Below are 25,662 nucleotides of genomic sequence, written 5' to 3'. Positions count from 1 at the left end.
TGAAGTAGTGAAACCAGCTCTATCTCAGCAGTGTTGTAGGTGGGTGATTGCATCACAGTTAATCTAATAGTATCGTATAGGATGTTAGAGACATTTTTTATTGCAGAATAAAGACACTTGATACCTAAAAACATTAACACATTTGTCTAAGTTTGCAGGATTTCACTCTTTATTACATTTTCTACTTTGATTTACAGTCATGAGAAAAACTTCTTCCTTTTGTTTTTTTCTCACATATTTGGACAAATGAACTTAAGATCCTTTTTGAAAAGGATCTAAAGATCTTTTAGAATTAAGTGCTAAAGATTTGGGAAGTGACAAGTGGATCCTGTTTTTATAAAACCTCGCCGGTCAGAAGTGTGTGTGTAGCAAGAGTTCTCGATGCCTTCTGAGAAAAGGATGTGGATGCCTGTGAGTCTGTGGGGAAAATCATCTACAAGTGGATCCTATGAACACCGGCGTATCCACTAAGTAATGAGTTAAAAAAGATGATGGATAAATCTAATGAAGAAACCAATATTGATTAGAATCCTATTGATATGTTCTGGGAGGATGTGAAATGACCTCTGTGCAGCCACTGAGAAGTTTTAGATGAAACACTACCTGTGTCAGTCCCAACTCCTGCCAGAGTGTCCGGCTTGGTGGCCGCCAGCCAGAGGACACGCCTGCACGCTTCACACAGTGTCCAATCTCTGATGTCATGTTGCCAAGAGGGAAAAGCTGCACGCAAGATTACCTTCCTGTGATCAATAATCTCCTCAGTACTCAGTCACACTGTGCAAGTTCAGGTTGTGTTGCACTTTTATAAATACACTCATCTTTTCCATGGAAAGCAGAATCTTAAATTCCTTTTTTCTCTAGCTCACCATTTCCATTTTCTGACATCAGTAATACAGCAGGTGCCACTGAGTGCGAGACGCCACATCAGGACTTCCTAATCTAACAGAGACAGCGAGGTCAACAGGAAGTGGTAAACATTTATTTAGAGGGTGGTGCACAACACAGAATAACATGAACACATGCTTAAAATGCCACACTGGATGCATTTTAACAAAGGCCAGTGTTACATGAGAAGTCACAAGATAAACTTACAATATAATTTTTATAGAAGCTACACATCACCTCTATGGCAACAGATGGATGGGTTTCAGGTGAGGACAGGAGCTAAGGCGTAGGTCTATCATGTTTGGTCATTCTCCTCTCAAATGCTACTCAGAAGTTGCCACTATGTTGATAAGACAATGCAAATGTAGGTATCGTATTCTTTGGCACAAATACAATGGCCAAAATAACGAATGACCTTCAAGAGGTCCAGGTTACAAAGGAAGCTTCATTTATCATCTAAATACATATGTGTGTGTTCCATTATACAATATTAGGACAGATGACAAAGTACAGGGACAATACAGTTCGCACAATCATCCCCGCAGTACTTCCAAGTGTATAACAGTCAACGATGCACATTTAAGTAGACTAACTTTATTTAACAAAGGCACTGTGTACATAATTCTTGTCTCTAAATAAAAGGAGCATTGCAAAGTATAAGAAGTTGTTAAGCATTTTGTTCAGACATTTCAATGAAATTACTTCTACAGACTTCATCTTGTCAAGTCTCTCTCTCACACACACACACACACACACACACACACACACACACACACACACACACACACACACACACACACACACGTACGTTAGTCCTGGTCAGACAGAAATGGGCCAGTTGGTGAATGTTAAAATGATATGACTTTGAACAGCAACAGCATGTAACACCTCAGTTACACGATGATCTAGGCAGACGTAACAAAAGAGATTCTTTTACTTTTGGTGAAATTCAGGAAGTTTTCAACATGCTCAGACACATTTAGCTATATGACCAACAGTATGACTGTCATGCTGATGAAAACTGTCAGTCATCTGCTGTGCAGCTGAATTAATATGTCTGTCTGACTCTCACTCATCCACACTGCAGTGAAAACTGCTCTCCAGTTTGAAACTGGGACAGTAAATCCATTATCATCTGAATGACTCATGCCAGTTAACAGCTGGCTCTAATCAGTTACTGGCCATCTCACAGTAAAGAACATTAAGCATCTAACAGGTTCACAAGAGCTGTGTTTAGGGCACTAATACAACACATTAGAAACAGAAGGAACTTTGACAATGTGGAAAAAAAAAAAAAAAGGAACAAGATCAAATCTACACAGAACAAAGAAGCCACAAGCAGAGACACAGTATCACTACGATAACCACAAACAATCACTGACAAGAAAAAACAAAATTAAAAGAATTAAACATACTTGTAGAAGTGGTTGATGAATGTTCACAATATGTTTAATCAGAGGCATAAAATTAATTCAAAAGTGGGCAGGCCAGCTGTGCGCAATAAGCTTGTTTGGAAAAGCAGAGAAGGATGATAAAAAAATATGACATTTGGATTTTGGACATGTAACAAAAAAAAAAAAGGCTTAAATCCTTCACAGATGCTGCCCTCTACAGGCTGAAACCTTAAGTCCACATCACAGCTCATGCTAGTGAACCATTAGTTTGAACACTAACTTGTGCATAAAGGTGAATGAATGTTGAGGGAAATTAAAAACAGTCATTTATATGAATGTGTATAACCTTCTACAAGCGAGGACGAAGCCTTTGAACTGTTTATCACGAGGCTACGCAGAACATCCCAAATCCAGAACATATTCAAAGAAATGTTTTATTTTCTATCACACAGTATTAGACTACAGTAGACATCTATCGTGATAATTTATGCTTTACTTTCATTCACATGTTGCAGCAGAAACAGCTACAGGTCCAGCTGCTCAACTCCTAACGTGAACTTCACTTTGCTTTTGTCAAACTGAGGACCACCTGAGCACAAACACTGTGTACAGTGTTTACAACCAAATCACGTGCTTAGTTTTCCAACTTGTGACCGACTGTAACATTAAATTCCTGCTTTGTCATCACAGACAGGGTGTGGCTGTACTGGCGGCTTCCAACCCACAGAGCCCAGGGCGATGATGCTTCTCTCTCATCAGTGTGGCGTTTCTCTTTCAAGCTACAAACACAATCACAGAAGTGACATCTGGGAAATAGCAGAACTAACAGTTCATTTTGTGATCCCTTTTTTTTTTTGTTCCCCCACCTCAGATGATGCAAAGCTCAGACCCTGTATGTCCACCATGTGCCATTTGAGGTAATACAGAAATGTTCAGTAGCCTTGGCAGGCATTCAGGGTCTCTATCAGGGTAATCATTCCTAAGTATGGCTTTGTTTTATGCTCACATGTCCAAACACAGCACAAAAGAGAAGCGGGAACACTACTGTCAGTATATGTAGGGAACGATTCGTAAACATCGTCCATCTAGAACTGTGATACAGTCAGACAGAAACCCAACTAAAGCCAAACCACTGTCCTCAGGTTTGGGCACTTGAGTGGTGAACAGGCACTGCACATCAGGGAAAGAAGACAGACAACATAACACACTGTGAGGTAAGGACTCTAATACAAGTGATTGAAATATCACAGATAACACAACATATATAATCAGTGAGTGCAACAATGGCCTATCAGTCTAACATGCTAATTTTTAAGAAGTGTGTTTAAAAGCAAAGAGGACATTACATGCTCTGTTCAGTCTACTGCAAGCTAAACGGGGACTGAGCACTGAATGACTAATGAAGATGCAGGAGCTGGCACACACTGCTCCATTTCCAACAGTGAATAAATGTCAAAACATCAGACAGGAACATATGCTTGAACTCCAGGCAGATATCTAGACAGCTCTGGAGAGGAGTACAATATTCTGATTTGTCCTTTGTGTCTGTATTTCCCTCACCTACTTTGTGTCTGGACTTATCTGTCTAAGAATGTATCCACAGTGGATGACTAGTAGGACTGAAAAGGACTCCAGCATATAATCCTGGCTAACTAGTGTAGAACATTAAGGGTGAACGTTTAAACGCAAAACAATAGAAGATACACACAGTCTGATCTTTCAGAGGTAAGGCCCCATTTTTTTTTCCATAGAAAATTAAAAACCTCTAAAAAATATAAAAACCTCTTGTTTGGTGTCAAGTGTTTCTGGTCAAAGGCAGTTGCATAAGGGGTCACAGGCTGAACAAACTTCATGCTTGAGGCAGATACACAGCAAATGATTGAGAATAACGAGTCTCAGGCCTGGTTCATCAGAAGGCTGCTTGGCTCTGCGGGGTGGTCATCTTCTGGAGCAGAGGTATCTGTGGAATCAGAAGGATAAGCCCATTAGAACAGTGTTTCACACATCTGTCATGTGCACACAACACAGCTATACATTATATTTGTCTATCACAGCAACTGTCCACTTATACATTAAGTCTAAAACCTGTCTAAGAACTGTTTCTGGAGATGCAGGCAGTCACTGCTGCATACACACTTAACAGTACACATTCACCCATCAGAATATATTTTACCAGAAGCCACACGCTTCTTGGTGGCTGCTCACCGGCTGAAAATAGATTTTTGGAGCATACAGCATCAAACATGAGCATGTTTAAAAATATATTTCTGCAATTACACAAAATATCATCACAGACAATTATTTGGAGTCACCAAATGACTAAATCTCAGCTTTTAGAAGTATCCAAATATTTGTACCAAACATGAAGATTAAGATGAAATCTGCAGAGCAGCTAAATGAAAGTGATTTAAAAACAAAAAAACAAAAAGATCTTAAGATGTGAAAAGTCTTAGTAACTACACTGAACCCGTTGCTTTTTAAAGCTACCTCAAGCTTTGTTATGTCGAGAGCTGCTGAACAAGCCAAAAATACAACACTGACATATATCCAAGCTGTTACGGTGGCTGTGTTATCAAAGTGCTGCTTATTAACACTATAAGAGTTTTAGTATTTAGTAATAACTGTCAGAGTTTGGTCATATGTGGGTGGTGAAATTCTCCATTTGGTTTCCCAGGCTGCTCCTAAACAGCACGGCATTCTTGTGATGCACTTTAGGAAAGTCTCTTAAGAGAATTACAAACTGACAGCATGGAGGCTGCAGCTTGTAGATGGGATGAGAAATAAACATTATATCTAACCAGCAGTATTATTAAACCTTTTTTGTCCAATCACTCATTTCTGTTATAAGCAATCATTAACCACATATAAAACTAAACATAACGACAGCATGTATCAGTAAACTAAAGACTTAAAACTTGAGTGTGAACATCTGCTGCATGCAAGCCATTCCCAAACAAGTCCACATATGCTGATTACGTCTCTCAGGACCAAACAAGCCAAATTTATAATCAGCGCACCCATACAGAAAACAGCCACTTCACTACCCAGAAATGTCCAGTGCTACTGCTGGATATGTTTGCCTGAAAATGGGATCAGTGAACGCAATGCAGACTGACAATGGGCTACAGCAACTGCAAGTATGGTGGAAAAAATTAGTCCAAAAACAGATTTATTACTGGTGTTGCTTTTCCTTGTTGGAGATACACGTAGTAAGCGTATGCTGACCGTGTAATTACTCTTACTGGCAGAAGGGGGACATAAAAACGCTGTACTACATGTTTCAGACTCACCATAGGGGTCTGAAGAGAAAAGTGCCTTCTTACCTTGGTGAGATCCACCCCAGTGAGGGCGTTGACAGAGACGGGGAGTTCAGCCAATAGACGGTTCACCTCTCCAGTCACACGGCTGCCTTCTCCACTCAGGATGACAATCTCATTGGTCTTGGACAGAGGCGCAGCCACTTTACCAGCAATCTGAAAAAAGTGTGAATATAATTTTTATAATCACAGTTTTATATCTTCTTTTTATTTTATACAACAGTACTCAATCATGTGACAAAAACAGACCAAAGTCTCTGTATTAAAAATGCTAAATGTTTAACAAAGCCCCCGTTCAAAGTTCAGGGGAAAAAAAATTAATGCCTGTGTAGCATGTGTAAGACAGGAAGGTTAGTTATAGTTGTGTAACGGTTCCAAAACCAAAGCTGAATTTGTGGTCCTTGTTAGAGCTTTAAAAAAAAAGAAAAAAAAAGAAACACACAACTGAAACCAAGTATCGTGCACAATTTTTCCCCATAAGGTAAGAACTGTGAGAAACAGGAAATATTAGAGACTCTATTATTATGCCATCCACTCTCAAAGTGAACTAGCAGTCACAACCCTGATCACAAAGGGACCCGACAGCCCGTCCAATCTGCTCAACAGTCAGAAAAGGTTCAGCATTTTTCAAGTAAGACTGAAGCAGGTACTCAGACGGGTACAGACACATGGGGGCCAACAGGTGTGTCTGAGACAGTCATTTTTGGAGCATGTTTACAGGTGTGAACATGAAATTGGCTTGGATCTTGAATCTCTGAAATTACTGTTGGTGGAATTTAGAAAAGAAAAAAGGGCTTTCTTCTTTTAAATAAAAAAACCAAAGACACACAGAACGACTTTGTTACTGAAAGCTCTTCTGGTAAAGAGACAGTAACAAAAACCACCAAGCCAAACTCCACAAATGGTCCTGCTTTATAAATCTATATCACAGACCTTGGGTAGAGCCTCCAGGACTAGTGCAGTCTTGGCAGCATCGCCGTACTGCTGGTAAGCTTCAGCCTTCAGCCTCATCTTCTCAGCCTCCGCCTTCCCCACAGCTTCAATGGAGGCAGCCTCTGCCTCACCGATACAGCGGATCTTCTCAGCCTCTGCCTGTGCTGTCAGCACCTTCTTCATCCTGGAGAGGAGTTAGAGCGATATCAAGAGGATCGTTTACTGGTTTACATAAGCAGTCAGTCATGAGGTGTTCTGCACTGTTATTAATCTAGTGTGAACACACTAGACTGCCAAAGGTATTCGCTTGCCTGCCTTCACACACATATGAACCTGAGTAACATCCCATTTTTAATCCATAGGGTTTAATATAATGTCAGCCCACCCTTTGCAGCTATAACAGCTTCAACTAAACAAGGTTTAGGAGTGTTTGTTAATTTTTGACCGTTCTTCCGGAAGCGCATTTGTGAGGTCAGACACTGATGTTGGATGAGAAGACCTGGCTCACAGTCTCCACTCTAATTCATCCCAAAGGTGTTCCATCAGGTTGAGGTCAGGACTCTGTGCAGGCCAGTCAAGTTCTTCCACACCAACTCACTCATCCATGTCTTTATGGACCTGCTTTGTGCACTGATGTGCAGTCATGTTGGAACAGGAAGGAGCCATCACCAAACTGTTCCAACAAAGTTGGGAGGATGAAATTGTCCAAAATATCTTGGTGTGCTGAAGCATTAAGAGTTCCTTTCACTGCAACTAAGGGGCTGAGCCCAACTCCTGAAATACAGCCCCACACATTACAAAAAGGGTGCTACAGGGTACAAGTTGTGATACAATAAATATCACCATAATATTGTGACTGTTTCTTGTGTGCTGATGTAAATGTAAGCATAGAAAAGCAGAGTTCCTTTTTTATTTTTTTAAGCATTAGAAAAGCGTAATGATTAATAATTTCAAATAGAGATGCACTGCTTTACTGGCCAGGGACCATAAACGGCTGATTTCCAGTGGTGACTGGCTGGTCAGCCTCCCATATGACCGACTACAAGCTGGTGCAACTGGCACCCAGCAGCGCAGGCTGATAGCTGCACACTCACAGCTCCATGCTGTGTGGTTAGCACGGAACTGAGTGAAGACACAAAGTTTACTAAAGTAAACTGCGATGAGAAGTTTCTAACAACAAACCTCATTAAACAGGGACATTTTAAAGAAGCCAATAAAAGCTCAAACTAAAGCATAATATATGTTCCTGCAGATGCGTCCGTCTGTGCAAGAATTTCCATTTGGACAGCGAACAGAAAGGGGTTTTCACCCACTACAAATGTGCTTGCGTGCAGTCCTCCAAAATCCCAAGCTCATGTCGCTGGATGCAGATGACCTATGTGTCAGTCGAATGCTGACTGGTTGACGAGTGTGCTGGAATAGTGAAGGGAGCAATAGCAAAGTTCAACGAGAGCGGGTGAAGCACAAAAGAAGAAACAAACAAATACAGCATGAAAAGCAGAGAGACTGCAGTGGACGCTTTCATTGTGTTTTAAGACATGTTTTACTTCAGCTCGTTGTGTAACTTTGCTCTTCTTCACAGCTGGCTGACAGACCAAGAACAAAAAGTGGCCCACAGACCGGTTGGACCACATATTTTGTACACCTCCTCCATTGACAAACACTGCGTGCTTGCGTGCTACCCCCGCTCCACCATTAAACAACCATTATTTACACAATAGTGTGTTATTCAATTACCCTTGAAGAGACTGCACATTATATCCAGTATTGTGAATAAACAAATGTCAAACCTTTAAATACAACAAACTTGTGTCAATCTGATTTGCATTAGAAACAAATTAAACGGCCCCTTAACATTCTCCCCTCTCACTGAAAGTGATTTATGATTTTTAAGATCTGTGTCCAAAGTACTTACTTCTGGCCTTCAGCCAGCTGCTGCATCTTGTAGGCTTCTGCCTCAGCAGGTCTTTTCACAGTGGCAATGAGCTCCTTTTCAGTGCGTTCAATCTCCTTTTCCTCAATTTTGATCTGCTTCTTCCTCTGCACCACCTCAATTTCTATCTCCTCCAGACGGATCTTCTGCTGCTCTTTGGCCGCTTGCAGCTCGTACGCCAGCTGAGCCTCGGCTTTCTAGAGAGGCAAAAGATGTTTTTAATATTTAACTTTCATGACTGCTGCCAATGCATTCAACCCAACACACGCAACCTGATACCTTTGTGTTCACTTCCTGGTTGAATGAAGCTTTCTGCATCTCCAGCTCTCTTTTGGAGTCGGCCATTTTGGTGTCTGCGATGAACTTGACATCCATCATTTCTTTCTTACACTCAGCTTCCTGTAAAAGACAGAGTGCAACAGCTACTGACAGGGAGACCGATCATTTGTTGGTCTCCTAATATAATTATAATTATTAGCAATAGATGTTTGGAAGTTCTTCTTTGTAGTTTTAACTTCTGAAAGCTCTTCTTACTCTGATGCCCGCATCTCTCTCTGCCTCTGCCACTCCAATGTCTGCATCCCTCTGTACTGCAGCTGTCTGAGTTTTGCCCAGTGAGCTCAGATAGTCCACTTTATCATATACATCCTGTCAGGAAGAAAAGTTAACAGTAGGCAGTTAACTTGTTGTCATAGGAAAAGAGAAATATTCAAACACAGATGCAGAATAAAGTGAGCTTGATGTTCCATCTCATACCTTGATGGTGAAGCTGAGGATCTCGATACCCATGCGGCCAACATCAGGTGCTGCCACCTCTCGTACCAGGGAGGCAAATTTGTCTCTGTCTTGGTAAATCTGCTCAACAGTTAGGGTGCCTGGAAGATGGACAGTGTGGTTAGTGCCTTCTAACTTAAACAGCTTCCTCTACAATCATGATCATGTGATACATTTGGCTTAAAACTAAACACGCTGACAAACAGAGAAAGTGTCAAAGGAAAAATATTCTCCAAACACTGACAGTGATATACAGTAGATACCACAAAGAACAAAAAGAATGAAAACACTCTCATCCACACACACAGTTTGGAGAAGCTACCCACCGAGGATAGCACGCAGGTGACCCTCTAGGGTCTGCAGGATGACACTCTTGATCTCCGTGACCGATTTTCCCAGGAACTGTTCACAGGCATAACCCAGCAGTTCCTTCTCAGTCATCACTTTCACCTAACACCAACATGGAAGAGATCGTCACTCTGGGCCCGTGTTTGGTAACACACATTCACAAACACAGGCCCAACACCCAGATGTGGCACACAGGAATACAATATACACTAGATTTTATAATATTTCAATACATCACTAATGCAAAGAACTGAAATGACAAAGCCTAACATCATAATAACAACAACAACTAAATACTTTTAAGGAAATCCTGCATAAAGCTGAGGCTGTTTTAGATTAGATTAAACTTTATTAATCCCTTTGGGAGGGTTCCATCAGGGAAATTAAAGTTCCAGTAGCGCTTTTTACATTATAGTCACACAAGCAGAGATATAGTTGGAAATATAGTCATACAAGAATGTACAGTCAGAAATACACAGAATATACAATCAGAAAATATACAGTCAGAAATCTACAAGAATATGCAAATTTGATGCATTTGGTCATAAATGCATCATATTTGCATATTCTTGTAGATTTCTGACTGGTCATTAAGGTCATTACGCTTTTGGTTGGGCAAAAAAACAGCAGCAGCTTCATACTTGATTTATACATGAAAAGAACTCTGAATATATTCTTCCACCACTTTGCTGACCGCTATCTTGTATGCCGTCAGCCCACCTAAAGGAGGAAGTAAAAACTGTCAGCCATTACTGACATGGCACAAAGTCCAGATGGCCAAATAAATTTCTGCTGAGCTCGTGGTAAACCCAAACCATAAGAGCAGCATTTTATTTCAATAACTTTCTTGTAATTTATATATTTGTAGCTTATATACAGTGTTGTGAAAAAGTATACGTCCCCGCTTCCTGATTTCTTATTTTTCAGATCAAGCAAATTTTAATATTAGACAAAGATAACCACAGTAAATACAAAATGCATTTTTTTAGATGAGTTCCTTTAAGGGATAAACGCTATCCAAACCTACTTCATCCTGTGTGAACAAGTAATTACCCCGTTTGTTAAATCATAAATTAAATGTGATCAACCAGATTTTTTTTGAAAGCTGAGTTCAGTTTCGCTGTCCACACCCAGGCCTGATCACTGCTAGACCTGCCGAAGCAAAGAAATCACATAAATGGAACCTGTCTGACAAAGTGAAGTAGTTACTGACATTTATCAATCTGGAAAGGGTTACAAAGCCATTTCTAAGGTTTTGGGGTTCCAGAGAACCACAGTGAGAGCCGTTATCCACAAAGAAGAAAACTTGGAACAGTGGTGAACCTTCCCAGAAGGGGCCGACCAAAAATCACTCCAAGAGTGCTTCGACGACTCATCCCGGAGGTCATAAAAGAACCCAGAACAACATCTAAAGAACTGCAGGCCTCACTTGTATCAGCTAAGGTCAGAGTTCATGATTCAACAGTAAGGAGGAGACTGTGCAAAAATGGCATCCATGGAAGAGCTACAAGGAAAAAACCACTGCCGAATAAAAAAGAACACAAAGGCTCAGCTCACATTTACCAAGAATCATCTTGATGACCATCAAGACTTGGCATGACCTTAAACAGGCTGTTCATGCTGGAAAACCCTCCAAAGTGGCTGAATTAAAACTATTTTGCAAAGCAGAGTGGGACAAAATTCCTCCACAGTGATGTTAAAGACTCACTGCCAGTTATCACAAATGTTTGATCACAGTTCTCGCTGCCAAGGGTGGCACAACCAGTTATGTTCAGAGGACAATTTTTAACACAGAGCCATGTAGGTTTGGAAAGCTTTTTTCCTTAAAAAATAAAATAACAATTGAACAACTGCATTTTGTATTTCCTCAGGTTATCTTTGTCTAATATTAAAATGTCTATGAGGACCTGAAACATGTAAGTAACCAGGAAGGGGGGAAATAATTTTTCACAATACTGTGTCGCTCCATTTTCAATATTATTATACAGGAAATGTTATAGTGGTTTTAACAGAATATGTGGCCATCTAATGTCAAATAAAGTCAGCACTCAGCTTTTAGATTTTTTTATTCTATTGTCTTTTGACTTCAGATTTGTTCCTTGTTGATTATATACTAAAAATGTTCTGCACATATGTGGAACATGCTCTGAAAATGTTCTGATGAGAAGAATTAAATGCAGGGACATTTAATTCTTCTCATCAATGTTGAACTGGGTCATTCAAATATGAGGAAAGAAACGGAGAAAAAAAAAAAAAAAACAGATGGACACAAGATTTAAAAAAAAGAAAAAAAAAAAAACAAGAAGCAGTGCCGGGCACAACAAACCCCGCCCCCAGCAGACATTTTGGTTGGTTTGAATGTTGTCTGTCTCACAAACATGTCACTCTCCAAACAGTGAATCACAGAGATAACAAATAGATCCCATTCATATATATGTCTATGGGTCCCATTGTCCAAGCCCATAATTTTCCTCTGACCTTGAGGTCAAGGTTCCTGAGTGTCCAAGATTTTTAGTAAATACATCTATGATGTGAATTTGAACAGATTTGGTGACATCATTGTTGAGCTCTTGACCTCTGATCTTGACCCAGTTATGGTAAAAATTTAATCAGGTCATCTCGGGTCACTGGCCATCTTTTGTGCAACTTTGGTATGAATCGTATTTGTAGTTTTGCGGTTATATTGTTAACAAACAAGCAAACAGACAGACAGACAAACATAAAAAACAATACCCCGTTCCCCCCTCTGGGGGTGGGGTAACAACATGAAAACAAAGGAAACTTAATGTCACCTGAGGTTTAACAGATAAATGCAGTCACTGATAGAAAGAGGGATCATTTAGACGGTCAAGAAAGCAAAAATTGGGTTAAAAAGGTTTGGGGTAATACTGTAGTCCACCGGAGCTGTAAGAAAAAAAGAGTGAGCTGGGTCCTTAGGCGAGAGGTCTGCACATGAGTTTATTTTGCAACATGCACTCATACCAGGAATGAGGGCAACAGAAAGTGGGTAAAGATGGTCATCATTCTGAGAAAACAGAAAAGGCCACAAGACAGCCACACAAACACACAGGTAAGCTCTATCAGACAGCAGGGGCAGTCGTGCCATGGTTGACACTGGAATAAAGACGTGCGTAATTGTAATTTGTAGCCCTAAACTCTTCTTGATCTGCTACCTACCCCCACTCCACCTCATGAAACCACCCTTCCTCTAAACCCACATCCACTGACAGGAGTGTAAGTGGACAAATTTTTTTCTTAAAAGGTGATGGATTTGTTAGGTCCTTCCACTGATTTATTTTTACTGCCAACTGACCATTAGATTCTCAAAGTAGTCAAAAACAATCCTAACTAAAATCACAGGGCAAAATGTGATTGAAGAAAGGGATTTATATTCAAACGGAGAAATTAAATGCTTATCCTAGATTAAAATTCTGCTCGTTTCCTCTAAATAGATGCCTCCCTCCAAGTCTAAACATTTGTCTCTTTGAATTAGGAAGGATATACAACTGCTGTTGCCATGGGACACAAGCCCCACAATGGTTTTGGTTTAGGTTGAACCAATCAAACAGCCGCCATTATGAGTCTGTCTGAAGTAAACTGTGTGAGAGTGGGGGAGGGGGAGGGGGGGGTTCAGCTCCAAACAGTGGGTGCATTGTCAGCATACATGTAGGAAAACACAGAAGAATGTGACCAAAATAGAGAACTGATAATAAGGCATCATCATTCAAACACAAAAAGAAATACTGACATGCAGGCAAAAAAAAGCCAAAACCAAAAACAGGACATAACTGGGAGCAAGATATGGTCATGCACAAAACACTGCCATAATATGCAAATATTCTTGAAGAGAAAAATCCACCAAAAAAAATATTTTACTTTCTATTACAAATTAGAACTAGTCATGGCACGACTTACTATAAGTGCAACTAATAAAGTGAGCAAATATTTTAAAGGAAAATTTATTTGACGACTTGAGCACAAACTTTAAACATAAATCAGTGGGAAAGCACAGCAACAGCATGAAGCAGAATCCTACTGAATCTGCAGCAGGGCAGGAATAAACTAACTGGTCTGAAAAAGAGGAAAACAGAACTCAACACAAGAAAGGACTTAAGATAATGGGGGAAAAAAAAAATAAATAAAAATCACTTTGCATCATTTCATTTTAAACGCATAGGCCACACTGTAACTTCTGCAAACTGAGGCCCCATTTACACAAGAAAGTATTCAGTGGAAATGGTGTCGTTTTGCCATTTTCATTTTCAAAAAGTAGCCCATTCAGACAAAGTTTCAGAAAGGAGCTTCGTTTACACGAAAACTCAAGATGTTGAAAAACCCTGCAGTTCCTATTGCCAGGCCACAAGCTGCCGGTGTGGATACAGGAGCCGTAATCATAGTGCGCATGTGCCAGTGCCCCCATTTTCAAAAAGTAGCATTTTCGCCCATTTACATGTAAACGGAGACCGTAACGTTTCGAAAACTGTTTTCAAAAATATCGGTTCTTTTTGCCATTCTCGTGTAAATCGGAGGCCGAAACGCACCAAAACCTAGCCGTATTCATCTGAAATGTTGTCGTGTAAACGGGGTCTGAGCAATGTGGTTAAGACAGGCTACAAAGTGTTGTAGTTTACACATTCCTCTAACAAGTGAAAATCCCCCGGTTCAACTTCAGGAGATGCAAATCCCTTTGGGGTTGCCAAATCAAACAAGAGCACCACTGAGTAGGTGGTCTACAAATCTTTAAACACATTTTTATCTTCTCCATATAATAAATACTATTGTTATTAGTCAATATACATGGCTTTATTATGAGTGAAAAGGATGTATAATGGAGCTGGTCGATTTTAGGATTAACTTCTTGTTTTCACATACAGCGCATTAAACGACCAGGCTCCAGATTATATTTCCCAGCTTCTCATAAAATGTACTGCTTCTTGCTGTCTTCGTTTGCAGGCTCAGAATTTGTAAGTTGTTCCCCGCACACGATTAAAGACTAGGGGGGGGCAGAGCCTTTCAGTCAGTGGCACCAAGGCTGTGGAGCAGTCTACCACTACATCTACGCTCAGTTGACTCTATGGATTCTTTTAAAAAGCAGTTAAAAACTTTTCTTTTTAAAAAGGCCTTCTGCTGAGAATTTTTATTGATTTTTTTAAATTATTTTTTAGTTATGGTGTTTAATTACTGTCTTTTGTTTTTGCATGTGCAGTGCTTTGTGACTACTGTCTGTGAAAAATGCTAAATAAATAAAATAAATAAATAAATTTTTATTTCAGAAATGTCTAATATAAAAAAAGTGGTTTGACAGGAACAAAATTTGATTATGCATGGTGGTCATAGTGTGAGTTTATGTGTCTGAGTAGTTGTGCATGCAGGGCCTAATATGATCCAGAATAGACAGGGTTCTAGCCAGTGGTTGATCACCTGGTGCTGCGTCATGCTGAGGTCGTCTTGTGCTGGGGCTGAGAATTTAACTGGTTCACTATTGGAACTCTTCTACCACTGCAATTAGCAAGCAGGTGTGTAATTCAGGCCTAACTGGTCACTGTCAGTCAATTAGCAGGCGGGTTCAGCGTTTAACATTAGCAAGCTAATGTTAATCCTAGATCAGGGGTCGGCAAACTGTAATACGGAAAGAGCCATTTGAACCCGGTTTCCACGGAAAACAAAACAGTGAGAGCCGCAAATACTATTGGAAGCCGGTCCGGTAGCGGCTACCGCGAGTCACACATATATTGAGAAACTAAAATAAATAAATAAAATGATTTTAATATTTCAAGATCACAATAATGTTCCAATTTAAAACTACAACAAAAACCGAACTGACAAAAATAAAATGCACTTCAACTGGATACTTATAATTTACTTCCGTGAGCCATACAGAGCCGCAGATTAAGCCTGGATGAGCCGCGGGTTGCCGACCCCTGCACTAGATAACAGAGGTGGAACTCCTGCTACAAACCACAGACTAAAGAGCACTTTTCTGTGAAAGAATCTGCAATGTTCAAGCCTGACAGTGGGGTCCTATGTCTGAGTCACTACTAAGAGATGGCATGATGGCCTTCTCACCCCAACATTTAGCTGCTGTGCACTGCAATTTTGTTGGACATCCTCACTGACAGGGTCAAAATTAATAAAAATGTGACAGCCCCAGAACAGGGCCATAGAAAAAGAAAGGCGGAAAACACAGCATAAAAAAAATAACATTAAAAAAATAATATACTGAGATTGACCCCAAAACACCAATTGGGTTTTTCACAGATCCATTTTTGTGTGCCATGCTAATTCAATATAAGACTGAAAATAACACTGTGTCAAAAAAAATATATAAAACTGGTGTGGGTGTGCTGCTGCAGGTAGCAGGGAGGTGACAAAGTACAAACCAGGAAGTCTAGTTTGAAGCCTCATCAGACACAGAACACCAGCTGAAGTTTTACAAAGTAGTTTTGTGTAGTTTTACCAAACTAAATAAGGAGAGGCTGCAGCTTTTGACACAGTGCTATTCTCAATCTGAGTGCAACTTGGTCAAATTATGTACACATATGAACTTGAGCCTCCTGTATTGAAATACCATCTCTACTGTGATTGTGGGCTGATGCCAGAAAGAGGGAGGGAGGGAGGGGTTAGAGGAATCTGAACTGGCATTCCCAAAAATGTGTGGTGATTTACCTGAGCCACCCCAGTGACAGTAATAGCTACACCCTCCGCTGTCTCTACATCCTCACACTTGGGCTGCAGGGTCATAATCTCAAGCGTTAGCCTGTGAAGAATGTGGAAAAATATAAAATAAAAATTGACATGTTCGCAGGGAAAGCAAATCAGGGGAAGGAACAGAACACAAAAAGAAAAAAAAAAACGAGACAAAGTGAAACCATTCACCCAAGGACTCCAGATCACTAACAACGGAGCAAAATGAGATGCCATTCAGAATTCAAAAGATTTTGCATTCAGGTGTTTGAATTAATTGTTTTAATAATGAACCGTATTACATTAATTGTTACTGCTCACTGGACTTATCCAGACATCCAGAATTTTTATAGCATTCATTTAGTTGCCCCGTTGCCTAAGGTGACTTAGAGCATAGCTTTATGGCAAAGTTATTAACAGCTGATTGCCTCCTTCTGACTGCAGAAGAAAAAAGAAATGAGGATGAGAACACACAATGATAGCCGATTAGCTGAACCATTTTCCTTTGTCTTCCTTCAGCCTCAAGGACCACCCACTGCTTTTTTTTCCAGCCTTTTGAAATGCATTACCTGAGCCACCCCTGTCACATCCAGGGGTACACCCTCCGAGGTTTCGATATTCTCACAGCGACAGAGGATGGTCATAACCTCCAGAGACATTCTACGCAGGCAGGCAGGCAGGTAGGCAGCGGGAATAGCAAAGGCAAAACAGTAAGTTGGACAACAGCTGTTAGGAATATCAGTAACCAAAGTTAAGGAAGGAGAGGAAAGAGAAAGGGGGCAAAAGACACAACTTGCCCTTCTGTTTTACTGGTTTTAAGGCTGTTTTCATGTATGATGTGCTGCTGTTGATCCCACTTTTAAAACCATAATTTTGTCAGTCTGTTAAAAATTGTTTAAAGCACCAGAAAACACATCACTAGATGAAAATTCAAGCCAGTGTTAACAGGACCCTTTATCCTTTAAGATTACATTTATATGGCGATCGATTGCACAGGAACGTCCTTTGTAAACAATCATATACTGTGCTTCAACACTGAACTGTTGACACACGATTATGTTTCAGAGCAGATAAAAGAGGCAGGCTGCCCTTCTTTTATAATAAACACTAACTCTGATATCTAGTTGCTGGAATCAGCTTCAGTCAGAAACATGGGAGGCCGACTGCAGCAACACTGGGAACGGGAGACGCTCGGCTGAACAGCGTCGCCTCCCTTTCTTTCCGAGAGAGCTGGATCAGTAAGTGAGAGGCCTCTGCTCAACATTAACATCATTACTGCATCATGAGCAGGAAGCCCCCCCCCCTTCCACCATAACGCTGTCCAGCTACTGGCTTATACACACAGGGCTTTTAGCAGACACTCCTCTGAGGGGCACAAGATCATCTCTGTTCTTTATTTCTGAGGAAGCGTTTGAAATGCTGACCAAACTTCTAATGATACCCAAAATGGAGACTAAAAATAGAAGAGAAGGCATTCCTGAGACAGCCTAACTCTAAATGGAGATAAGTCCAGATATTTTTCACCTTTTGCATTTGGTTGTTGAGGTCTACCATTATGTTTCCTAGCAACTACAGTCAATGAGCAGCACTTAGGGTGAAATGGATAATCTGAAGGAGACACACAAGGGCTGAGACAGGGCACGATCAATGTGAGACGAAGCAAAGCAAGTTAGCAAAGTAGAAACACAGAGGCGAGCAAACAAAAAATTCGTTAATACCAGGATCTCCATAGACAAGATATATTAATGCAGCAAAAAACAAACAAACAAAGAAAACACACAAAACACAGCAGCTTCCAACAGAAAGAGGCTTTTTAGTTCAAAATAATTATAAAAAAAAAAACAAAACAACTTGCATTTAATTCATCCAGACACTTAAAAGTCTCAGTGAAAGCTGGCTACAAGACATTCAGTGTGTTTTACTGTAAACAAATGTGAACTCATGGATGTGAACATATTTTAAAGTGGAAAGCTCTGCGCTTTACAGCAGGTCACAGTTTAAATAAAAACAAAAGGTACGTTTCAGCAGCAGGTTTTATTTCTTTATGAGGAATAGACGTGAATAAGATGAGGCTAAAGAATTTGTTCATTTACGTTTTACAGTAATTTCGTACACACTGTGTTTGTGTCTCTGCCTCAACTCGCCGTTGTGAAACATCTGTTTATCTTTCCACTAAAGCTGCTTCATTGGGGCTGCACTTAAAAAAAGCCGACTGTGCTCAGCTGCAGCTTTCACAAATCTGTTAAACAACACTGATATTAAAACTATTAGCCACAAATAACTTATTTATTCTCCACTGTACGCTATAAAAAGTAGTAAATAATCTTGATGAAAAATCATTTTTTAAAGCGCAATTTAATCCAAAGTCTGTATTAAAAATTACTTTTTAAAAAAAAAAAGGGTACCAGCAAAGCCAGACTGTCATTTTATTTTCTTGCTAGAACCTGTACTGAGATCATGAACTGAAAAGTGAAATGGAAAAGAAAATCCAAAATCTGGGGAATATTGTTGAAATTTTTCAATTCCTCCTCCATCTGTTGGTCTTTCTGCAAAATGAATACAACTTTAAAAGCAGCTCAAGAACACGCAAGCTGATTTTTAAAAGGTTCAATATTTTTATAAAACTGTTGGGCACCACAGATTTTCACGAACTTTCACAAAATTAAATGAAACTCTTTTATGAACTTTCTAACAGCTTTATATAATCCAGTGTCGGGGTTGTTACGCAAAAAAGTTAAACATTAAATAATATTAATTTTTAAGTAATGCATTACATTGCTTATTTATTCCTTATAGGAAGTAATTAATTATGTCACATTACATTACTTTTGCATTACTACGCAAAAGACTGTCTGAGATTGTTACATAATTACTAGTTAACCATCAGTCCTACACACTGACCCAAATGCTCATGAGAACACAAAATCTTTTAGTATTTGCATTAACACAAAGTCAACAGCACAGTTGTCTAGAACAAGCCTGAAGAAAACATTAGACACAAATCAATATGAAATATCCCTAGCTTAGCTCACCATCAGCACACTGTCACTGCAATACTGCTGCACCAGTAACAATTACCAAGACAATAATGGCTAAAGGCAATAATGTAGAGATATGGAATATTTAGCTTATTTGTTAATCATGCCTTACAAAAACAAAGGCAATAATGTAGAGATATGGAATATTTAGCTTATTTGTTAATCATGCCTTACAAAAACACAACATTAAAGAGCATAAGAAACAAGGACTGCACAAAAAGTGTAAACATGTATTTCCATTGTGGTCCCAGAACTAAAATCTCTACCCACACATGCACAATGAACATTTTCAATATGATTTTAGGCCTACAATCCCACACTCTGCACGTGGTAATTATAATGAAACTGGATTAAATTTATAGACCATTGCACATTTGCACTCTTCTATTTTTAACAGTGACAATAACTGAAAAACCAAAAAATAATGACTGAAGTCTACTGCTTAAAATACACAAATAACTGATCTTTACATCCATCCATCCTCTTCTGCATATCCTGTTCAGGGTCATTTTGGCAAATCAGTTTATGACTAGACAGTGATAGCGTGCAGACACACACCTCAGCTTGTGTTTTTAGTTGAACTGCATTGTGGCAACATCTTAAAAAAAAAATCTAGTACTTTGCTGTTGATAATAATATAAAATAACCAAGTGCCAAAGTGTTTGCTATTCAAAACTCAAAGCTGAGATTTTACTGGGGCATGTGCCCTAAAAACGGTCTCAAGTCACAGCTATAGATAAACCCAATCTCATTAGAGTAACAACACTATAATACATCTTCATGTGTTTGACATTACTCTGATTAATTTATTAACTCAGAAGCTCCCTGAACAGCAGCACCCTCCAATAGAGGGAACCACAGCTCCTGAACCATGTTACAGTTCAGTAATTGCATGATCGCTTGCTTGAACATGCCTCTTCATAAGTTCATAGCTATATATTATGTGTGTTTCTTCTGCCAGGCAAAAGTCTATAGAGCTTTCAAAATGGAAACAATGACAGCCACTAGATTTTGATACATCTTGTTTCACAACAGCATTTGGCCAAATCGCAGCATTAACAAATAAATAAATAGTAGCCCACTTTCTCTGATATTGAGAAGAAAACCCAGTTAACTCTCTATTAAGCACAAACATTCTTAAAAAAAAAAAAACACTGAATCATGAAAATAAGGACACAAAATGATTATAGAACCCTTTTGTTCAGATTGTGGAAAGCCTTTTGTGTGGACCTGCAGATACCCTTTTCTTAAAAGCTTCCTGATTGACTTTGCGAGCATATTTCTTTGGGTTAACGCTAGAACAGACAGTTCTTACCTCTGGATGTCAGAGATGAGCCACCAGCCCCAAGCCCAGCCTCCTACGACATACGTCTTCTGATCTGAGCCACAGCAGCCACCTTTGGAGCAGCACAGATCAAACATGTCACATGGCTGCAATCAATGTAGAAATAGGTCACAACGAGCAGCCTTGTTCAATATGAAATCCAGTCTGGGTTATTTTAGACTTTGTGCACAAACCACCTGAATTCATACTAACACACACACTCCTAATTGTAGAAGCAGATTTTAACGGCAAACCCAAAGGAGTGTCGCTCTTTTGAAAAAGATCAGTGACCCAGTTTTCTGTTCTGCACTTGGTTTCTAAACAGGATGATCATTTGCAACTTTAAGAACCAGATATAACACTTCTCTGAGTCTCCAACCACAGTGCCCACAGTGTTTCTGTGAGAAAGTTCTCCAAAACAAGCAGGTAAAAGGTGTAACACCCAAGTTCACAGCTTAATATATCAGCTTCATACACCCATTTTTTCTGATTTTTAGGGTATTAATGACTTTGAATAAAGGTTGTGCAATTAATCGAATTTTTTACTATAATTATGACTTACAAGGACATTTAAAACTGGATAATAAGAATGAATGATTATTGTGATGCATTCTGTTTTGCAATGAGTATCTTATTTTGCCTTTCAGCACAACCTTCCCTTTAATTTTGACCAAATTCATCCACTGCCAGGCTGTGCTGGGTTTAGTTCACTTCACGTTTTTAGTTCATTTCACACTGAAGAGCAAGAAAATCCACTTAAATAAAAATACAAAATGTTTTTATAAGTTTAAGATATGAACATGCCAAGTAATTATGCTTTAAAAAAATAATGATCAACACTGACTGAACGACTAAAATAGCACAATTACTCTGACAGCAGCTGTTCATGTGATTAAATACAACCTATTTAGCCAAGTAATCAGCAAATTTACAGAACCAATACAACCTGAAAAAGGCGCTTCTTTCAACACACTTTTGCACTATTTTCAATATTTTATTATACTACCGCCCTCTTAACATAGACTGAGTTAGGTCAGAGGGGCCCTTTCATGAGCCTCAGTCTGATGGTGTAATCTTGAGTGATCAGTGTGACATTCTCAGCTGTCACATGTTAATGGAGGAGTGGACTATCTTTACTACACATACTCCCCTCATTGTGTGTGTCCTGACACATCGTGTGAGGAAGCACTCAGTCACAACTCACACTCTTTTGATATACTGTTTAATATCTGAAAATGGTATATCATGAAATCCTAAATTATAAATAGGCATCTTCATTTGTGAAATGCTGATTTCATACATGAAAGCTGAAGGGAGTAGGATTTCCTAAAAATATGGACCTGTCCAAACAGGGTCAAGATCTACAGATACACATGGGAGCAACACATCCTTTAAGCCTCACTTTTTTCTTTTTTTTTTTTTTAAACCAAAAGGCATAACTGAGATTCCTGAATGCACTCACGCTACAGAGAACAAAGATACCACTGTCAATGGATGAGACTTTACACAAACCCAAAATCCTTTATTAACTTTAGTTTTCTTGATACTGTACACAGTCGCGCATATCTTGACTAACATCATGGAGACATGGTGGCAGTAATTCACGTTCTATGCCAAAGAAAAGTACATTGCATTTTGGCACCCAACCAAGGAAACAGCAACGTTTTTTTCAACATCCAGGACTAAACAGGTCATGGGATCAGGATGTGCAAGTCACACCCACTCAACTTTGCTCTCAATCAGAATTCATCTAAATGGTGAATTACAAACTCTTGTTCACAATTGGAAAATCCCAAAGTTGTTATTTGTTCATCACAAGAGAAACAGAACAGGAAACAGCACTTTCCAGCATCACGTTGCCAAACCACAGTTTCAACCTACAGTAAGACTGTCAAACAATCAATGGGGAATGCAGGCAGATATTAACTGGCTTGATTGGTTTTACTGTTAGGTTTCTGCAAAAGGAAATGCAAGAAGAGGGAGTTTCAAGAAAAATAGTCCTTATTTGCTGTGTAATGAATATGGGAAACATCACAGTGGGGACAGACACTGTGTGCGTGTCCAAGCCCTTCCTTCACAATTCAATTAATCCTGCTGTAGTCCAGCAAGGAGCCACCAGTGCAAATAACCCCTCTAGTCCTCTTGAGGTCCTTTTACTACACTTAAGCTATAATATGACGCTTGTTTGGATTTTACTGAAATGATGGTATAAAAGCAGATTCATAAGCACATGTAGAAACCGAAATGTACACAGAGCGGGAACCAAATCTATAACGCCACCAGGAGAAACTGAGGGGTAGTTACTGCAATATAAGGTAAAATACCGCAGGAAGGATGTTAAACACACTAGAAATACTGCAGAAACAATATAGAGCGACACACACGTTGGCTGGTCCCTTTATCACCCACATATCGACTTAAATGCTCAGATACACGTACACCCAGGGGCTGTCGGCTGTATACCATACCGTGAGAATAAAGCTGACGTTAGTTTCTACAGTCAATGCAAGCCATTAGTTATTGTCCGTATAATGGCTGTGTTAACCCTTCCCCCCCGTTTATTCTGCTTAAACGAGCCGAAATACACATCGACCCAGAAGCGTTTACGTTACCTGAAACCACCAGGGCCTCGTTCGGTCCAACGGTGTGACAGTTTCCCATTTTAGCAGCACAAAAAACGTGTATCCACACCTCTTCGACGAATACAAAAATTGAGCTGGTTCTCAACGATCTTTTTTCCTCTACTAACTCTGAAATGTTTTCTGCACGCCCCTACCGATGAATGTTCGTTTTTTTTTTTTTTTTTCCAAAATGGAGATTTTACTTTGTCGGTGCGTCGAGTTAAACGTAACGAGTCACGGTGCTTCCGCTAATGATTTTCAAAGTAAAGTAACGTTGACGAACCTGCGCGGTGAACACCGGTTTGAATTAGCCTTTTTAGTTTTATTTTGAATGTTACTTTGCTCTACTTATGTACTGGCTTTGCTGCCACTTGACTCACTCTCCCGCCCTTCTTCATGGCTCCTCCTCTACAGCGGATTACGATAAAAATTATATAGGCGTGGTTGTTTAAATATCCTCTCACGCGAGTAACCAAAACAACACTCACTGTAATTTCAGAGAGACTCGTGTATTGAGTGAATGCATACAGTCCACTCATCTCTATCAAGTTAGAACAGAAATTGTAATATAGATTGTGTATCTTTATACCACACCTGTCAAGTTTTGTATTTAAAGATAAGGTGTAGGAGTCGGTTGAAGGAGATACGAGCAGGTATGTAGACTCTTGTAGGAGTCGGTGGAAGGAGACACGAGCAGGTATGTAGTCTCAGCTTTATTGGCGGTAAAACTCACAACAAGCTAGAAGTCAAAATATAACTGCCTGCAAAAGGAGGAGTCAAGCCCTTTTATTCCAGGCCTCTCTCTCCCGCCTTTTCCAGATCTATTCCGGTCTCTCTCTTCGCAATAAGAGCTTGGGGCATTCTGGTGTGAAATGTGCATATATGTGGCCACCACACAGGCCCCCCCCTGAACACACAGAATGGCAAACAATACAATAATAAAAACAGCAACCATTTTCAACTCAACATAGCAAAAATAAAATACCACATCAAGAGTATCTCCTAGGGGGTTGAACAAGGCGGCCGCTACGGCTGTGCTTGGCGACCACAGGTGGTGAAAACGAGGGAGGGGCATAGCCCCGACTACGGCGAGACTGCCCCCTCGCAGGGGAAAAAACAGCAGCTGGGGGCAGGTCCTCCGAGTGAGGCATAGAAACGGGAGGACGACCGCGGCGCGGAGGGTGGGCCAACTCAATAGGACCATCCGGAAACATGTGAGCAGGCTTAAGGCGATCCACCGAAACCCGCTCCTGACTACCTCCCAGCTCAACCAAAAAATCCTTAGGTCCCACCTCTAGCACACGGAATGGACCATCATAAGGAGGTCGAAGTGGAGAACGGTGCGCGTCATGGCGGATAAAAACGTACTTGGCAGACATCAGGTCCTTTGGCACATATGACTGTGGAAGGCAGTGATGCGCCGCTACTGGGGCCAAAAACCTATCATTCCCCGGGAAAACCGGCCCGCTCCTTTTGTCGGCCCCCGAAGCAGATGCACCAGGAAGGAATTCCCCTGGAACCCTCAAAGGCTGGCCCAGGACCAGCTCAGCTGAAGAAGACTGCAGGTCCTCCTTAGGTGTCGCACGCAGGCCCAGCAGGACCCAAGGAAGGCGGTCAACCCAGCTGCTGTCCACCAGCGCAGCCCGTAAGGCAGCCTTCATAGTACGGTGGAACCTCTCGCAAAGGCCATTGGCCTGCGGGTGGTACGCGGTAGTGCGATGGAGTCTGACTGCCAAGGTTCTCCGCCACAGCAGTCCACAGCTCAGACGTGAACTGAGGACCCCTGTCAGATGTCAAGTCAAGCGGTACGCCAAACCGAGATACCCAGGAGGAGACGAACGCACGAGCAACATCTGCTGAGGTGGTTGATGCCAAAGGAACTGCTTCAGGCCACCGAGTCGTCCTGTCCACCATTGTCAGGAGATGGGTGAAACCCCGGGAAGGGGGAAATGGACCTACCAGGTCTATATGGACATGTTCGAACCTTCTCTGGGGTATGGGAAAGTGCTCCAGAGGGGATTTGGTGTGTCGTTGCACTTTGGCGCGCTGACAAGCAACACATGAGGAAGCCCACGCCCTGACCTCTTTCCGGAGGCCGGGCCACACAAACTTGGCCCCTACCAACTTAACTGAGGCTTTAACTCCTGGGTGCGAAAGAGAATGAACTGCCTCAAAAACCCGCCGACGCCAGCAAGCAGGAACCAAGGGGCGAGGCCTGCCCAATGAGACGTCGCAAAGTAGGGTTACGCCACTATCCTGAAATGAGACATCTTCCAAACGCAAACTGGACTCGGCCACCTTAAAAGCCTGAATCTCCGTATCCGTAAGTTGGTCGGCAGCCATGGCAGAGTAGTCCACTCCCAAATGCACAGAGCTAACCTGCGCCCTGGACAGACAGTCAGCCACCCGAT

General features: G+C 40.7%; 1 protein-coding gene across 3 annotated transcripts; it reads right to left on the bottom strand.

Annotated features, from left to right (window-relative positions):
- Positions 1–957: 957 nt before the first annotated feature.
- Positions 958–23,411, bottom strand: LOC115791694 (flotillin-2a). Of its 3 annotated transcripts, XR_004020974.1 has the most exons (12): positions 23,243–23,411; positions 20,622–20,703; positions 16,251–16,341; positions 9,563–9,686; positions 9,219–9,337; positions 8,997–9,110; positions 8,742–8,861; positions 8,445–8,659; positions 6,530–6,713; positions 5,603–5,752; positions 4,062–4,239; positions 958–3,449 (listed from the first exon to the last, which is right to left on the bottom strand). XR_004020974.1 is itself a non-coding variant. In XM_030745897.1 (11 exons), exons 1-11 carry the CDS (start codon positions 23,289–23,291, stop codon positions 4,189–4,191), a joined length of 1,299 nt encoding a protein of 432 aa, XP_030601757.1. In that variant the 5' UTR covers positions 23,292–23,411; the 3' UTR covers positions 958–4,188. The 3 variants fall into 3 exon arrangements, 2 of the variants coding, with proteins under 2 accessions (XP_030601757.1, XP_030601756.1); XM_030745897.1 differs by lacking the exon at positions 16,251–16,341 and adding an exon at positions 16,838–16,928 and having other exon boundaries at positions 958–4,239; XM_030745896.1 differs by having other exon boundaries at positions 958–4,239.
- Between the last annotated feature and the right edge of the window lie 2,251 nt (positions 23,412–25,662).

This window comes from Archocentrus centrarchus, chromosome 14, assembly GCF_007364275.1.
Source record: "Archocentrus centrarchus isolate MPI-CPG fArcCen1 chromosome 14, fArcCen1, whole genome shotgun sequence".
Classification (NCBI taxonomy): Eukaryota; Metazoa; Chordata; class Actinopteri; order Cichliformes; family Cichlidae; genus Archocentrus; species Archocentrus centrarchus.
This window is presented reverse-complemented; position numbering and strand designations above follow the sequence as displayed.

Bases quoted from the DNA above. Each gene is read 5' to 3' on its own strand.
- LOC115791694 (XM_030745897.1), bottom strand. From the start codon at position 23,291: ATGGGAAACTGTCACACCGTTGGACCGAACGAGGCCCTGGTGGTTTCA. The intron at 5,753-6,529 runs GTCTGTGATATA...CACTTTTTTCAG, and splicing joins TCCTGGAGGCTCTACCCAAG to ATTGCTGGTAAAGTGGCTGC. The intron at 4,240-5,602 runs GTAAGAAGGCAC...CTGATTCCACAG, and splicing joins CTGGGGTGGATCTCACCAAG to ATACCTCTGCTCCAGAAGAT.